The sequence below is a fragment of the Procambarus clarkii genome, chromosome 42, assembly GCF_040958095.1.
Source record: "Procambarus clarkii isolate CNS0578487 chromosome 42, FALCON_Pclarkii_2.0, whole genome shotgun sequence".
Lineage (NCBI taxonomy): Eukaryota > Metazoa > Arthropoda > Malacostraca > Decapoda > Cambaridae > Procambarus > Procambarus clarkii.
Window position 1 is genome coordinate 31,110,322 of NC_091191.1, and position 18,000 is coordinate 31,128,321.

General features: G+C 51.5%; 1 protein-coding gene across 1 annotated transcript; it reads left to right on the forward strand.

The window, feature by feature from the left end:
• The first annotated feature begins 497 nt into the window (after positions 1 to 497).
• On the forward strand, positions 498 to 17,559 carry LOC138373510 (neural-cadherin-like). Its single transcript, XM_069339723.1, has 6 exons — positions 498 to 514; positions 705 to 814; positions 3,660 to 3,788; positions 9,188 to 9,394; positions 16,294 to 16,545; positions 17,486 to 17,559. The coding sequence occupies exons 1-6, from the start codon at positions 498 to 500 to the stop codon at positions 17,557 to 17,559; spliced, it is 789 nt and encodes a 262-aa protein (XP_069195824.1).
• Positions 17,560 to 18,000: the final 441 nt, after the last annotated feature.

Here is an 18,000-nt window from a genome sequence, read left to right on the forward strand (position 1 = left end):
CGCGCGGTCGTAATAACATATTACACTACTTTATACAACTTTTGTCCTCCCACTGTCCACTCTTAACATGGATTAATTATTATTTAGTTAACATGTAATCTCTCTTAGAGGTCTTAAATGTCGATTTAATGAACGGCCTCTGATGTGTTTTACACCTAAAATATGGATGTATAATTACTAACATATTTCCATATTTAGATATGAAATTAAAAGCTGGTAGTGACAGGTGTGGTCATTACATGTGTGGTGAGGGGCTGGTAGTGACAGGTTTGGTCATCACATGTGTGGTGAGGGGCTGGTAGTGACAGGTGTGTTGAGGGGCTGGTAGTGACATATGTGGTAATCACAGGTGTGGTGAGGGGCTAGTAGTGACGGGTGTGGTCATCACAGGTATGGTGAGTAGGTTGGTAGTGACAGGTGTGGTCATAACAGGTGTGGTGAGGGGCTGGTAGTGACATGTATGGTCATCACAGGTGTGGTGAAGGGCTGGTAGTGACATGTTTGGTCATCACAGGTATGGTGCGGAGCTGGTAGTGACAGGTGTGGTCATTGCAGGTGTGGTGAGGGGTTGGTAGTGACAGGTGTGGTGAGGGGCTGGTAATGACAGGTGTGGTCATCACAGGTGTGGTGAGGGGTTTTTAGTGACAGGTGTGGTCATCATAGGTGTGGTGAGGGGCTGGTAGTGACAGGTGTGGTCGTCACAGGTGTGGTGAGGGCCGGGCGCTGAGCAGTAGTGAGGAGACGTGTGAGGACGAGGACGAGTGTGTGTGGCGTCCTTGTCTTAACGAAGGCACCTGCTTCAACACCCAGCCAGGTGAGGCGTCCTTGTCTTATCGGAGGCACCTGCTTCAACACCCAGCCAGGTGAGGCGTCCTTGTCTTATCGGAGGCACCTGCTTCAACACCCAGCCAGGTGAGGCGTCCTTGTCTTAACGGAGGCACCTGCTTCAACACCCAGCCAGGTGAGGCGTCCTTGTCTTATCGGAGGCACCTGCTTCAACACCCAGCCAGGTGAGGCGTCCTTGTCTTATCGGAGGCACCTGCTTCAACACCCAGCCAGGTGAGGCGTCCTTGTCTTATCGGAGGCACCTGCTTCAACACCCAGCCAGGTGAGGCGTCCTTGTCTTAACGGAGGCACCTGCTTCAACACACAGCCAGGTGAGGCGTCCTTGTCTTATCGGAGGCACCTGCTTCAACACCCAGCCAGGTGAGGCGTCCTTGTTATAACGGAGGCACCTGCTTCAACACCCTGCCAGGTGAGGCGTCCTTGTCTTATCGGAGGCACCTGCTTCAACACCCAGCCAGGTGAGGCGTCCTTGTCTTATCGGAGGCACCTGCTTCAACACCCAGCCAGGTGAGGCGTCCTTGTCTTATCGGAGGCACCTGCTTCAACACCCAGCCAGGTGAGGCGTCCTTGTCTTAACGGAGGCACCTGCTTCAACACCCAGCCAGGTGAGGCGTCCTTGTTTTATCGGAGGCACCTGCTTCAACACCCAGCCAGGTGAGGCGTCTTTGTCTTATCGGAGGCACCTGCTTCAACACCCAGCCAGGTGAGGCGACCTTGTCTTAACGGAGGCACCTGCTTCAACACCCAGCCAGGTGAGTCGTCCTTGTGGGCCCCTCCCTTGTGGGGCCCCCTCCCTTGTGGGGCCCTCCTCTATAGGGCCCTTTCTTTATGCGGCCATTCCCTTGTGGGTCTCATCCCTTGTAAGTCCTTCCCTTGTTGGCCCCTGTTACGGACCCGGATCCAGCGTCCGAGCACGGAGCAGTGACGACCGCGCCATCTGTGGGTCAGCTCCCGAAACCCCCACCAAATGGACGACGACACCTGGTGAGGACGACGTGTATTGGCCACAAGGGCCGGTTTCCAGTCCTGTGCAGCTCACAACACCGCCGCTGCTGACCTCTGGTGAGGTGGTGCTCAGACAACAACGCCATCTATGGAGTGGATATGTCGGGCGTTTGTGTCTGAGCCTGTAAGTGGGGTGCTGTAGTGTGTCTCTGTTATTGATGACGTGTCTGCTTACAGAGTCGACCTGGGACTGCTCTGATGGAAGTTGAGTCAGTCTACCCAAGGCAGCCATCTCCATACCTTGTGCTTTGCTGCAGCAGCTGTGAAGTCATCCCCCGGAAGAACACTGTGGTGTTACCCTGCCAGTAGAGTGGCAGTAGAAGGATTACCCGGGACCGACTGCTGGAGACGATTATCCACTGGGGTATTGATGCCAAGGAGAGTGATTTGTGGTATCACACGAGGCTCCTGACTAGGGCGCTACCCTAGTATCTCTCGTGGAGTGGCCTGACCGGCGTTGCTGATCCGGAACCTGCCAGCAGACCTGCTGGACTTGTGGTTGACGGCCTCCACGGTGGTGCCCCCAGTGGACCTGTGTTTTGGCTGACCTGTGGCCAGGGTAGGCTCAGCTTCTCAAAGGATTCGTTGTGAGGCCACGAAAGCACCGAGGACTTAGCACCGAGAGCTTGGGTCCAGAGTCTTCAGGAGAAGACGATTGTGTACAGTGTTAATACCCCTCCCCCTGTGTAATCTTATATTATTTATTTGGTGATGGTAATAATTATAATCTTAAGTTCTTAACTTTATTTCCCTTCCCCTTTAAGTTACTTGCGTCACGGATCTCATCCCTTGAAAGCCACTACTGGCTTTCGGGGCCGGATACAACTTCCTCTAATAACATCAGAGTACGAACTCAGTTGCGACCCGAGAGGGCCGTAACAGCCCCTGCCTTGTGGGGCCCTCCCGTGTGGGGCCCCTTCCTTGCGGGCCCCTTCTTTGTAGGGAAGGGCCCCCACCCTCGCTACACGCTCCCCACCACCTTGTAGGGAGGGATAGGGAGAGACAAAGGAGGGCCCCTTGTAGGGCCCCTCCCTTGTGGGCCCCTCTCTTGTAGCGCCCTCCCTTGTTGGGCCCCTCTCTTGTGGGGCTTTACTTTGTGGGGCCCTCCCTTGTGGGGCCCCTCCCTTGAGGGACTTTCCTTGTCGGGATCTTCCCCTATAGTTCTCTACCTTGTGGGGGGCCTCTCCCTTATAGGGCTTTTCCTTGTAGGGCCCTTTCCTTGTGGGTCCCTTCCCTTGAGGGGCCCTACCTTGTGGAGGCCTCTTCCTTGTGGGGGTCGCTCCCTTGTCGGACCCTCTCTTTTAGGGCCCGTCACTTGTGACGCCGTCCCGTGTGGGCCCCTCCCCTGTCGGACCCTCCCTTGTGGGTACCTCTCTCATGGGCCCCTCCCCCTTGGGCCCCTCTCGTAGGCCTCTTCCTCAGGTGCCCCTCATTTGTGGGGCCCCTCCCTTGTGGGGGCCACTCCCATGTGGGCCCCTCTTATATGAGCCCCTCTCTTGTGGGCCCCTAACACCTGATTTGGACTGCCTATTCATCCACCTGACGGATTGCATATCCAACTAACTTGGTCTTATCCCATTTCTCCTCAAATGCCTATTCATCCACCTGATTTGCATTGCCTACTCTTCCAACTAACTTGGACTGTCTACTCATCTTATTCATCTTCTATAATTGACTTGGAATTTGCCACTACTTCCTATGTTTCTAATGTTCATGAGTGAAATTCTGTTCCACCTAATAATGAGACGTTTAGATTTTTTTCTTTTTTTAAGTTACCCTCTTCTAATGGTATTCCGTTCTCTGTGAAGGCTTCATGTGTGCGTGTCCGGCGGGGTTCAGCGGACAACACTGTCACCTGCCAGACGTGGGGGAGACTTCGCTAAAACTGCCGCTCGGGATCCTGGTGACCATTGTCGTCTGGTGCACATTTCTCCTGCGTGAGTATATCTACCTGTTAAGTTCACTCTGTAAATGCTGCTTTGGTGATGTGCAGCAGTCCACGTCTTTAACAATGTGTGACAATTGGTTTTTATTGAGTAGTTTATTTTGTAATTGCTTATGTCGCATATTATTGGAAATTGCTATTATTTCTTAAACTTTGCTTTAGTGATTGCTGGACGCCTTTAAGTCCGGCTGAGACGTCATCGAAACCTTCAAACGGGTCACGTTTCTGATTGATCTCCAAAGAGGTATTACCAATTGACTGTCCATAGGAGATAAAGTTCTCTGTGGGGAAGAACAAAGCAAGTTGGGAGCCAGGGAGGATCCCCAGAAGATACTAATCCCACCATTGCACATAAAATTTGGGCTTATGAAACAAGTTGTCACAGCGTTACATAAGGAGTCAGAAGCCTTCGAGTTCCTGCAAGATTTTACTCTAAAACGTCTAGGGCATATGTCAAAGACGGTGTCATCATCAGACCAACAGATAAAAAAAGATCGTAGAGTACAACGAATTCCCCAAAGAAGGCCACTAAGAAAGAAATGTGTCGTGAGTAAATTTGTTCATCAAATCCCAGGGCATGCTCTTGTGGCGCTGAGCCTACAAGAGTGAGAAAGGTTGAATGGTCCCAAAGGCAATAAATGACAAAGAACTCTATGACCAGACCAGGATTCGCATCTGTGTTTCCAGGGCTCGTCCCACTCAATCATTCCAGCGGAATATGGGCGATAAATACACAACTAAAAGTTTTGTTTTATATTATTTTAAAAGGTAATATAAAACACAGAAATATCTTAAACAATATTATTTTTAATTCGTATCCCTTATAATAAGCTATATGATAAAACTTCTCATAATGTAATATTCATCATTATTCAGCTGATATTTTACTGATATGTAGATAATAGTCTACATCATTAGACTACTGTCAGTGTAGGTCACATCATTAGACTACTGTCAGTGTAGGTCACATCATTAGACTACTGTCAGTGTAGGTCACATCATTAGACTACTGTCAGTGTAGGTCACATCACTAGACTACTGTCAGTGTTGGTCCCATCATTAGACTACTGTCAGTGTAGGTCACATCATTAGACTACTGTCAGTGTAGGCCACATCATTAGACTACTGTCAGTGTAGGCCACATCATTAGACTACTGTCAGTGTAGGTCACATCATTAGACTACTGTCAGTGTAGGTCACATCATTAGACTACTGTCAGTGTAAATCACATCATTAAACTACTGTCAGTGTAGGTCACATCATTAGACTACTGTCAGCGTAGGTCACATCATTAGACTACTGTCAGTGTAGGTCACATCATTAGACTACTGTCAGTGTAGGCCACATCATTAGACTACTGTCAGTGTAGGTCACATCATTAGACTACTGTCAGTGTAGGTCACATCATTAGACTACTGTCAGTGTAGGTCACATCATTAGACTACTGTCAGTGTAGGTCACATCATTAGACTACTGTCAGTGTAGGTCACATCACTAGACTACTGTCAGTGTTGGTCCCATCATTAGACTACTGTCAGTGTAGGTCACATCATTAGACTACTGTCAGTGTAGGCCACATCATTAGACTACTGTCAGTGTAGGCCACATCATTAGACTACTGTCAGTGTAGGTCACATCATTAGACTTCTGTCAGTGTAGGTCACATCATTAGACTACTGTCAGTGTAAATCACATCATTAAACTACTGTCAGTGTAGGTCACATCATTAGACTACTGTCAGCGTAGGTCACATCATTAGACTACTGTCAGTGTAGGTCACATCATTAGACTACTGTCAGTGTAGGTCACATCATTAGACTACTGTCAGTGTAGGTCACATCATTAGACTACTGTCAGTGTAGGTCACATCATTAGACTACTGTCAGTGTAGGTCACATCATTAGACTACTGTCAGTGTAGGCCACATCATTAGACTACTGTCAGTGTAGGCCACATCATTAGACTACTGTCAGTGTAGGTCACATCATTAGACTACTGTCAGTGTAGGTCACATCATTAGACTACTGTCAGTGTAAATCACATCATTAAACTACTGTCAGTGTAGGTCACATCATTAGACTACTGTCAGCGTAGGTCACATCATTAGACTACTGTCAGTGTAGGTCACATCATTAGACTACTGTCAGTGTAGGTCACATCATTAGACTACTGTCAGTGTAGGTCACATCATTAGACTACTGTCAGTGTAGGTCACATCATTAGACTACTGTCAGTGTAGGCCACATCATTAGACTACTGTCAGTGTAGGTCACATCATTAGACTACTGTCAGTGTAGGTCACATCATTAGACTACTGTCAGTGTAAATCACATCATTAAACTACTGTCAGTGTAGGTCACATCATTAGACTACTGTCAGCGTAGGTCACATCATTAGACTACTGTCAGTGTAGGTCACATCATTAGACTACTGTCAGTGTAAATCACATCATTAAACTACTGTCAGTGTAGGTCACATCATTAGACTACTGTCAGCGTAGGCCACATCATTAGACTGTCAGTGTAGGCCACACAATTAGACTACTGTCAGTGTAGGCCACACCATTAGACTACTGTCAGTGTAGGTCACATCACTAGACTGTCAGTGTAGGTCACATCACTAGACTGTCGATGTAAGTCACATCACAACACACTCAGTGTGGGTCACATCACTAGACTGTCAGTGAAGGTCACATCACTAGACTGTCAGTGTTGGACACATCACTAGACTGTCAGTGTGGGTCACATCACTAGACTATCAGTGTGGGGTCACATCACTAGACTGTCAGTGTGGGGTCACATCACTAGACGGTCAGTGTAGGTCACATCACTAGACTGTCAGTGTTGGTCACATCACTAGACTGTCAGTGTGGGTCACATCACTAGATTATCAGTGTGGGATCACATCACTAGACTGTCAGTGTGGGTCACATCATTAGCCTGTATCATATACTGTGGGTTGGTTGGTGTTGTCGCTGTCGATCCTTCTCTACGGACAACCCAACCCACAACTCGGTAGAGTGCTTATACTAGGAGATCACCCTTGGCACTTCTGGCTCTTGGAGAGGGGCTCCACGTCACATGTTTAGGGGATACGGCTCCAACACTCAGCCTCGTTGTCACGTGCACACACCCACTTCAGCCGCTGTGACTCCCCACTCTCTCCTTAGGTGATATGATCTCCTCAATCCCCTTTTGACTTATTAGTATTACCTTTTACCCTGTCCACAACAGTGGTTCTTGTTTCTTTCTCTCTCCCTCTCTTCTTCTGTACTATTTCATGGGAAGCCTCACTAGGTCAAGGGCAAACACCAGCAAATTGGGATACATTTACTGGACAAAGCACATACACAATACATACACATATAATAATAATGAATCCGATACTCTATAATATTACAATCGGGTTGCACTCCAACGCAACCAGAACTCTACCATCAGCTTATCAAGTGGTATCCTATCTCCTTGTTCACCACCTGATACTATCAACCTCCTCAAGTTGATCAAGTCTACATACACTGTTGCACCATCAGCAAGAGAATATATATATAGAAAATCAGCATTTGAATGCAATAACATATATCAGTATAAATGTTCATTGATACACAACAATGATCAATCGATCACTGTCAGTCCTGGAACGCATACATCTGTAGGTAATCCAGCCTACGACTGTAACTCTAAACTTCAGTGTAAAACACTCCTTGACATAAGAATGCAAACAACCACTCACCTCTCACTGCGTCTTGCACACTAATGACAACCAAACACTATCAACTCCCTACAAGTAATCCACCAGAACTTCCCTTCCACCTCTGGAAGTTCACTACCCTGATATCTTCAGGTTCTTCCTGGCTTCACTACCAGGATCCTCTGCAGCTCCTCCAGGCTGCTATCATGAAGTTTCCTTGAGCAACTATGGTGCTCTACTACTTCTGCTAGGTTCCTCCACAGCTCTCTTGGCTGCTACACCATGAAGTTTCCTCGAGCAACTATGGTGCTTCTCCACCTCAACAGAAGCATGTGACACTCCTCTTCACTGCTTCTCTTCACAGCTCGAGGTCCTCTCCTCCACTACCTTGGAGTCTCATCAACTACTCCATCTATGCTGGCTTCGAAGTTCTCAGCAACTTCTTCCCCAAAGACAAACCTGCAACCCATCGACACTCCAATAAAATGTTTCCCCTTTAACACATAAACAAAAATAATCACACAATATGTTTGTCTCCAACCTCTATCTGTCCTCTACATACAGTGAGAGTAGACTCCCCCGTTTTGGGCGTGTCCATACTCCACCTCGCTTGGCGGCGGTCGTCACTCGCTGGGAGGGTCTTCCTCCGTCAGGAGCCGGGCTTCCTCAGTCGTCTGTCAGAGCTCAGAGGGGACGGACGTCGCTCTGTGCTCCTCCCTCTTCACTCTCCTATTTCAGGCTTTCTGCCTTATTAAAACATGTATAACTTATAAATAAACATCGCTACTGTCGCTGGGCACACGACCAACTACAAGCAATCACTATGAACTGGCGTATATCGTGCTTACCACAGATTAACTGGTCGAGGGCGCTTCTCCCTCTGACGGCGTCTGGTCACGGCGCTTCCACGGCCCACAATAATGCCTCTGGGCGATTTAATAAACACTTCGTCGACCAGGACTTGAGACCACAACGTTCCCAGCTTGGTTCCACAGCTGGCACGTCTACACACTTCTCTTCTCTTCGAGATATATCACTAGGGGTTCCCCTTCTGGCGGGAGCTCGAGCGGAGCGCGGTTTTCTCCTGCGATGTCTGGCACTCAAGTGAGGTCAAGGTCCTCCGGAAGCGAGCCTCACGCCTCCAGCAAAATGTCCACATCTCCTAGCCAGTCATCCATCTGTTTTCTTCTTCATTGCCCATAATCTCAAACTGTTATACATATCCAAGCAACTATTTTACATATGCGTTATCACCTCAATATTTGCTAGACCTTCTAATCAGGTCAGGCTTGATGAATAACTCTCAAGGAGGGAGACTCGTTTCTCCTGCAGGCTGAAATCATAACACCTGTCAGTGTGGGTCACATCACTAGACTTCCAGTGTGGGTAACATCACTAGACTGCCAGTGTGGGTAACATCACTAGACTGTCAGTGTGGGTCACATCATTAGCCTGTCAGTGTGGGTCACATTACTAGACTTCCAGTGTGGGTCACATCACTAGACTGTCAGTGTGGGTAATATCACTAGACTGTCAGTGTGGGTCACATCATTAGCCTGTCAGTGTGGGTCACATCACTAGACTTCCAGTGTGGGTCACATCACTAGACTGTCAGAGTAGGCCACATCACTAGACTGTCAGTCTAGGTCACATCACTAGACTACTAAACATTGAGCTCATCACGTGCTCCTCCCAAAACAGTGCTGATCTGCGCCTTTCTGCTGCATCAGCACCACCGCCGCTCGGCGCTGCGCAGAGGCGCCGCCGACAACAAGGAAGACGCCGTCCGCTGTGAGCAACAGGTTTCCCCGCCCTGCAACCACACGCCCAACCTGCTGGAGCTGCAACTGTTGACGCCGCCCAAAGCCAACGGTCAGCCAGCCTGGACCAAGAACCCCAACATAGCAGGTATGTGGCCCTCCCCCTACCAGCTTGGACCAAGAACCCCAACATTGCAGGTATGTGGCCCTCCCCCTACCAGCTTGGACCAAGAACCCCAACATAGCAGGTATGTGCCCAGCAAACAATTTTAGGTTGCCACAACATATCTGGAAAGTATTTGAAAGTATTGGAAACGTTTGTTTTATCGTATCAGATACGATATTGTGTGTGGACTTAAATAGGTTTCCAAAACTTATAACCAAGACATATGTATCTAACACTAATTTGAGATGTTGTGGCAACTTTACACTCCTAGCATGAGTCATTCATAATCCATTCATATACCAATATGAATCTCTTATGAAAGGTTTGAGCCAATAATCTGAACCCTTTTTACATCTTTGTGTTTAAAGTTAAATTTCTTGAAATTAAATTATATTTTATATTATATTATTTTTATTATATTTTATATTATATTATTATTTTCAATTTAAATATTAAAACCAATTTAAGGGTAAAAAAAATCTAATAATTTATATTACTTTTATTATTTACTAACAATTATAATTATTTACTAATGGAGAGAGGGGAGGCTGTACGGCAGAGAGTGGCGGCTGTGGCGGACAGTGGCGGCGGTGGCGGATAGTGGCGGCGGGCGGACAGTGGCGGCGGGCGGACAGTGGCGGCGGCGGGCGGACAGTGGCGGCGGGCGGACAGTAGCGGCGGTGGCGGACAGTGGCGGCGGGCGGACAGTGGCGGCGGTGGCGGACAGTGGCGGCGGTGGCGGACAGTGGCGGCGGTGGCGGACAGTGGCGGCGGGCGGACAGTGGCGGCGGGCGGACAGTGGCGGCGGGCGGACAGTGGCGTCGGGCGGACAGTGGCGGCGGTGGCGGATAGAGGCGGCGGGCGGACAGTGGCGGCGGGCGGACAGTGGCGGCGGTGGCGGATAGTGGCGGCGGGCGGACAGGGCGGCGGCGGGCGGACAGTGGCGGCGGGAGGACAGTGGCGGCGGGCGGACAGTGGCGGCTGTGGCGGCGGGCGGACCGTGGCGGCGGTGGTGGACAGTGGCGGCGAGCGGACAGTGGCGGCGGCGGGCGGACAGTGGCGGCGGCGGGCGGACAGTGGCGGCGGCGGGCGAACAGTGGCGGCGGCGGGCGGACAGTGGAGGCGGCGGGCGGACAGTGGAGGCGGCGGGCGGACAGTGGCGGCGGCGGGCGGACAGTGGCGGCGGCGGGCGGACAGTGGCGGCGGCGGGCGAACAGTGGCGGCGGCGGGCGGACAGTGGAGGCGGCGGGCGGACAATGGAGGCGGCGGGCGGACAGTGGAGGCGGCGGGCGGACAGTGGAGGCGGCGGGCGGACAGTGGAGGCAGCGGGCGGACAGTGGTGGCGGCGGGCGGACAGTGGTGGCGGCGGGCGGACAGTGGTGGCGGCGGGCGGACAGTGGTGGCGGCGGGCGGACAGTGGTGGCGGTGGCGGACAGTGGCGGCGGTGGCGGACAGTGACGGCGGTGGCGGACAATGGCGGCGGTGGCGGACAGTGGCGGCGGTGGCGGACAGTGGCGGCGGTGGCGGACACTGGCGGCTGTGTCTGGCGGTGGTGGCGGGCGGTGGCGGGGTCTGTGATGAGTGGTGGCGGCTGGCGGTGGTGGGTGGTGGCGGCGGTGGTGGTGGGTGGTGGTGGCGGCGGCGGCTGGTGGAGGCGGCGGTGGTGGTGGGTGGTGGTGGTGGCGGCGGCGGCTGGTGGTGGTGGGTGGTGGCGGCGGTGGTGGTGGGTGGTGGGTGGCGGCGGCGGGTGGTGGTGGTGGGTGGCGGCGGCGGGTGGTGGTGGTGGGTGGCGGCGGCGGGTGGTGGTGGTGGGTGGCGGCGGCGGGTGGTGGTGGTGGGTGGCGGCGGCGGGTGGTGGTGGGTGGTGGTGGGTGGTGGCGGCGGGTGGTGGTGGGTGGTGGCGGGCGGTGGTGGGCGGCGGCGGCTGTGGTGGATGGTGACGATCGGCGGTGGGGGGGGCTGGTGGCGGCTGGCGGTGGCGGCTTGCGGTGGCGACTGTGGCAACGGGCGGTGACTGCTGATAGCGGGCGGTGGTGGCGGCTGGTGGCAGGTGGTGGTGGCGGTGGTGGCGGCTGGTGGTGGCGGCTGGTGGTGGTGGCAGCTGGTGGCGGTGATGGCGGCTGGTGGTGGTGGCAGCTGGTGGCGGTGATGGCGGCTGGTGGTGGTGGTGGTGGCGGCTGGTGGTGGTGGCAGCTGGTGGCGGTGATGGCGGCTGGTGGTGGTGGTGGTGGTGATGGCGGCTGGTGGCGGGCGGTGGCGGGCGGTGGCGGCTTGTGGCGGCTGGTGGTGGCGGCGGTGGTGGGTGGTGGTGGTGGTGGTGGTGGTGGGTGGTGGTGGCGGCGGCGGCTGGTGGTGGTGGGTGGTGTCGGCGGCGGCTGTGGTGGGTGGTGGTGGTGGGTGGTGGTGGTGGGTGGTGGTGGTGGGTGGTGGCGGCGGGTGGCGGTGGTGGCGGCGGGTGGCGGTGGTGGGTGGCGGGTGGCGGCTGGTGGTGGGTGGTGGCGGCGGGTGGTGAGTGGCGGTGGTGGGTGGCGGTGGCGGGTGGTGGTGGGTGGCGGTGGCGGGTGGCGGTGGCTGGTGGCGGGTGGCGGCTGGTGGTGGGTGGTGGCGGCTGGTGGTGGGTGGTGGCGGGTGGCGGGTGGCGGTGGTGGGTGGCGGTGGCTGGTGGCGGGTGGCGGTGGCGGGTGGCGGCTGGTGGTGGGTGGTGGCGGGTGGCGGCTGGTGGTGGGTGGTGGCGGGTGGCGGCTGGTGGTGGGTGGTGGCGGGTGGCGGCTGGTGGTGGGTGGTGGCGGGTGGCGGCTGGTGGCGGGTGGCGGCTGGTGGTGGGTGGCGGCGGGTGGCGGCTGGTGGTGGGTGGCGGCTGGTGGTGGGTGGTGGCGGCGGGTGGTGAGTGGCGGTGGTGGGTGGCGGTGGCTGGTGGCGGGTGGCGGCTGGTGGTGGGTGGTGGCGGGTGGCGGCTGGTGGTGGGTGGTGGCGGGTGGCGGCTGGTGGTGGGTGGCGGGTGGCGGCGGGTGGCGGCTGGTGGTGGGTGGCGGTGGGTGGCGGCTGGTGGTGGGTGGCGGCTGGTGGTGGGTGGTGGCGGGTGGCGGCTGGTGGTGGGTGGCGGGTGGCGGCGGGTGGCGGCTGGTGGTGGGTGGTGGCAGGTGGCGGCTGGTGGTGGGTGGCGGCGGGTGGCGGCTGGTGGGTGGTGGCGGGTGGCGGCTGGTGGTGGGTGGCGGCTGGTGGTGGGTGGTGGCGGGTGGCGGCTGGTGGTGGGTGGCGGGTGGCGGCGGGTGGCGGCTGGTGGTGGGTGGTGGCAGGTGGCGGCTGGTGGTGGGTGGCGGCGGGTGGCGGCTGGTGGGTGGTGGCGGGTGGCGGCTGGTGGTGGGTGGCGGCTGGTGGTGGGTGGTGGCGGGTGGCGGCTGGTGGTGGGCGGCGGGTGGCGGCGGGTGGCGGCGGGTGGCGGCTGGTGGCGGCCAGCTGGGACACACCCTTCTCCACTGTAGGTCTGAATACAACTAACCATATGTCTCTCTCACCCACCAGAACAGTGTTGCCAGCTTGCGCTCTCAAAATTTTTCCTTCAAAGATTGTATATTATCTTTGAACAACAAGTTTGATTATCAAGGAAATAATGCATATATTATTGTCACATTAATACTGTGCAATATCTTATTACATTCCTGCTAAATAATTATAATTTGAAACAGGACAAAAAATCCAACATATATATAAAAACCAACATTAGAGATCACGAGGCCTAGGCCTCGCCTGTGACCACACATCCTGCCTCCCTGGCCTGCTACACTCACACACCTCACACTCTTAACTCTCTCATAATCACTCTCACTCTCTTACTCTGTCACTCTTACTCTGTCACTCTTACTCTCTGTCACTCTTACTCTCTGTCACTCTTACTCTCTGTCACTCTTACTGTCACTCTTACACTCTGTCACTCCTACTCTCTGTCACTCTTACTCTGTCACTCTTACTCTCTGTCACTCTTACTCTCTGTCACTCTTACTCTCTGTCACTCTTACTCTGTCACTCTTACTCTGTCACTCTTACTCTCTGTCACTCTTACTCTCTGTCACTCTTACTCTCTGTCACTCTTACTCTCTGTCACTCTTACTCTGTCACTCTTACTCTGTCACTCTTACTCTCTGTCACTCTTACTCTCTGTCACTCTTACTCTGTCACTCTTACTCTCTGTCACTCTTACTCTGTCACTCTTACTCTCTGTCACTCTTACACTCTGTCACTCTTACACTCTGTCACTCTTACTCTCTGTCACTCTTACTCTCTGTCACTCTTACTCTCTGTCACTCTTACTCTCTGTCACTCTTACTCTCTGTCACTCTTACTCTCTGTCACTCTTACTCTCTGTCACTCTTACTCTGTCACTCTTACTCTCTGTCACTCTTACTCTCTGTCACTCTTACTCTCTGTCACTCTTACTCTCTGTCATTCTTACTCTCTGTCACTCTTACTCTCTGTCACTCTTACTCTCTGTCACTCTTACTCTCTGTCACTCTTACTCTCTGTCACTCTTACTCTCTGTCACTCTTACTCTGTCACTCTTACTCTCTGTCACTCTTACTCTGTCACTCTTACTCTGTCACTCTTACTCTCTGTCACTCTTACTCTCTGTCACTCTTACTCTGTCACTCTTACTCTCTGTCACTCTTACTCTCTGTCACTCTTACTCTCTGTCACTCTTACTCTCTGTCACTCTTACTCTCTGTCACTCTTACTCTGTCATTCTTACTCACTCTCAGTCACCCTTACCCATTCATACTCACTCTCTCACTCTTACTCTCATACTCTTACTCTCAATTACTCTTACTCTCAATCACTCTTACTCCCAATCACTCCTACTCCCAATCACTCCTACTCTCAATCACTCCTACTCTCATTCTTACTCTTACTCTTACTCCCAATCACTCTTACTCTCAATCACTCTTATTCTCATTCTTACTCTTACTCCCAATCACTCTTACTCTCAATCACTCTTACTCTCAAGCACTCTTACTCTCAATCACTCTTACTTTCATTCTTACTCTTACTCACTCTTACTCTCAATCACTCTTATTCTCATTCTTACTCCTACTCTCACTCTAACTCCTACTCCCAATCACTCTTACTCCCAATCACTCTTACTCTCAATCACTCTTACTCCCAATCACTCTTACTCTCAATCACTCTTACTCTCACTAACTCTCAATCACTCTTACTCTCACTCTCAATCACTCTTACTCTCATACTCACCCTTACTCTCAATCACTTTACTCTCACTCTTACTCATTCTGTCACTCTTACTCACTCTGTCACTCTTACTCACTCTCAGTCACTCTTACTTATACTCACTCTTACTCACACTTACACACTCTCTGGCACTCTCACTCACCTTCATTCACTCTTACCCACTCTCGCTCACTCTTACTCACTCTAGTTAATAAGAACACGCCAATATAAGACAACAAAACGTTTTCAGATTCGTTCTCACCACTTTCCAGCAACTTTTATAATTTATATAAATTATCTTAGGGAATAATACATAAATTATATATTTAAACATGATATTAGTGTTTAGTGGAATGCATAAGGAGTCAAATTGTGTTAAAAAGAGCGATTTTTAGAAAATTTGGAAAACTACTTTTTTCTGTTCATATTATAACTAAATGGATTTTAAAGGTTTCACTCAGCCAATATATATCATTCACAATTTATTAATGAATTTTACAAAAAAACACCATAAATTTTATATTTAAACATGTAAAAACTATTTGTTTTACATTTGGAAGAAAATAATTGTAGAAAAACAATTTATAATTAAACCTTTGTGTTTGGATTTTTTGAGTAAAAGTTTCTCAAAGGCTTTCCTGCACCATTCTCAATGCAAATCATTCCCACACCTATGGGAAGAGATAGGCGAACGTTGTGTAGATGATTTGTGTTTGCTGGGTGGCCCTCCCTTCCCTACCAGCCTGGACCAAGAACCCCAACATAGCAGGTATGTGGCCCTCCCCCCCCTACCAGCCTGGACCAAGAACCCCAACATAGCAGGTATTTGGCCCTCCCCCCCCTGCCAGCCTGGACCAAGAACCCCAACATAGCAGGTATGTGGCCCTCCCCCTACCAGCTTGGACCAAGAACCCCAACATAGCAGGTATGCGGCCCTCCCCCCCCCCCCTACCAGCCTGGACCAAGAACCCCAACATAGCAGGTATGTGGCCCTCCCCCCCCTACCAGCCTGGACCAAGAACCCCAACATAGCAGGTATGTGGCCCTCCCCCCCTACCAGCCTGGACCAAGAACCCCAACATAGCAGGTATGTGGCCCTCCCCCCCCCCTACCAGCCTGGACCAAGAACCCCAACATAGCAGGTATGTGGCCCTCCCCCCCCCCCCACCTGCCAGCCTGGACCAAGAACCCCAACATAGGAGGTATGTGGCCCTCGCCCTACCAGCCTGGACCAAGAACCCCAACATAGCAGGTATGTGGTCGTCCCCCTACCAGCCTTGACCAGAAACCCAACATAGCAGGTATGTGGCCCTCTTCCTACCATCGTGGACCAAGAACCCCAACAAAGTAGGTATGTGGCCCTTCCCACTGCCAGCCTGAATCAGAAACCTTAACCTACCAGGTCAGTGGCCTCTTGAGTTGCATTAAGTACTTGATCAAAGCCAGCGAATGGCTTCATCCCGGTAGGCATCAGAGGAGCCCTTCAATACCATTCACAAGTGATTAAGTATCTTTATAGTTTCAGCTTTCATATGCTATTCGGATCTCTGTATATAAATCACTTGCCCTTGAAGAGAACTGTATTTATATCTTTATCTTGTCAGCTTATGTAAGTTTTTTCTGAGAATGTTTTGTTTATTTCATTTAATAATATTGGGTAGGCGTAGATGTGCTGCAGGTGGACGCCGCCTCTGAGACCAGCAGCATGGAGGACCAGAGACGGAGCGGGTTCTTAGTGCCTGCCCCGGACGTTGAGCGTGGAAGCAAGAAATCCGGAGGGACGACGCTGGAGAATGGGAAGCAGAACGGCGTCGGCGGTAAGAGAGGTACCGGCAGTATCCCTCCCGCAGGGGACCACCTGAGGAATTATGCTTACGAAGGCGATGGCTCTTCTCCCGGATCACTGTCTTCCTGTGAGTTTGAACTGCTGTGTGTGGAAGATACATGATTTTGTTTTACATGTTTAAGACCAGAGAATTGTTTGCTGCACTCATAAACACACACACACACACACACACACACACACACACACACACACACACACACACACACACACACACACACACACATACACACACCACAATCACATACCACACTCATCCATACATGCTCACGAGTAAGCAGATTACTAGAAGAGTACAAGATTACATTTTGTTCTGTAATTAAGAAGTTAAATTCTTACCTGTAAAACCGTGTTATTTTTAGTAATAATGTGCAATTGGTCGTCGGATCCCTTATTTCATCTGTTGTTATAAATTTGCTATTCTAGGATGTCGCAACAAATTAATAAGAATGTATGTCACATTAAGAATAATCTGAAGTATGTTTTTCTATAGATCATCCACGTAAATTTAACCTGTGTTGTGATAATATGCGATGTTAATGCTTCAATAGTTTTGTGGATCCATTAGCAGTATTAATGGATTTCTTTCCTACTGAATGTTCCACGTCAGCTACAGACCTCACTTACGTGATATATATTAACGTTCCAATTAATTTTCTCATTGATATATCACGTTAGTGGGATTTCCTTGTCATGGAAGTTAGAGGGTTCGGTTGATGACCTTTACCTACACCAGAGTGCTTGGGGTTTATATGTGAAACTTGGACCGGCTTCAGTAGAAGCCTGCTAACCTCCCGTGGATTCAGTGAAATCCCTGGTTGTATAACTTAGACCATGTTGTGGTACAGTGGTAAGGTGCTCGGCTTGACGTACCTTGATCACTGGTTCGAGTCACTTCAGTGCTCCAAATGATTTTCTAATTACGCTCAGCATTACTATAACAATACTCTCAGTGCCACTCTTGCAGTATCAGTGCCACTATAACATGCTGAGTAAAACTGTTACTTCAGGTCTGGAGAGCTGCAGCGGAAGTGCCAAGTTTCTGGACGGATTCCGTGAGGTGGCGCACATGCTGGAGTCCTGACACACCGCCAACACCAGTCCACACTCAACAACAGCCTCAGGCAAACCAAACGGGGCCTCGCCCGTGACAGCAGTTATCTGCACCTCCATTGGAGCCAACAGAGGGGTAGCAACCTCCACCCTGTACGTAACGACTAGGCCTCTGTCCCTATCAGCCAGTGACGACTTCACGGGGCTGCAAGACCTTGAGTGTGGAGTCAGTTCTGTCTTGCCGCCAACGCCAGACTCTCCTAGTGCCTTCGGAAGGAAATGATTAGCTTGTTGGAAGTGAAGAGTTTTTAAATATCTGTCCAGAAATTCATTCCCTGAAGTGAAACAAATCTTTTGTGCTTTTGTGCTTTTGGAGACAGAGAGAGAGAGAGAGACAGAGAGAGAGAGAGACAGAGAGAGAGACAGAGAGAGAGAGAGACAGAGAGAGAGACAGAGAGAGAGACAGAGAGAG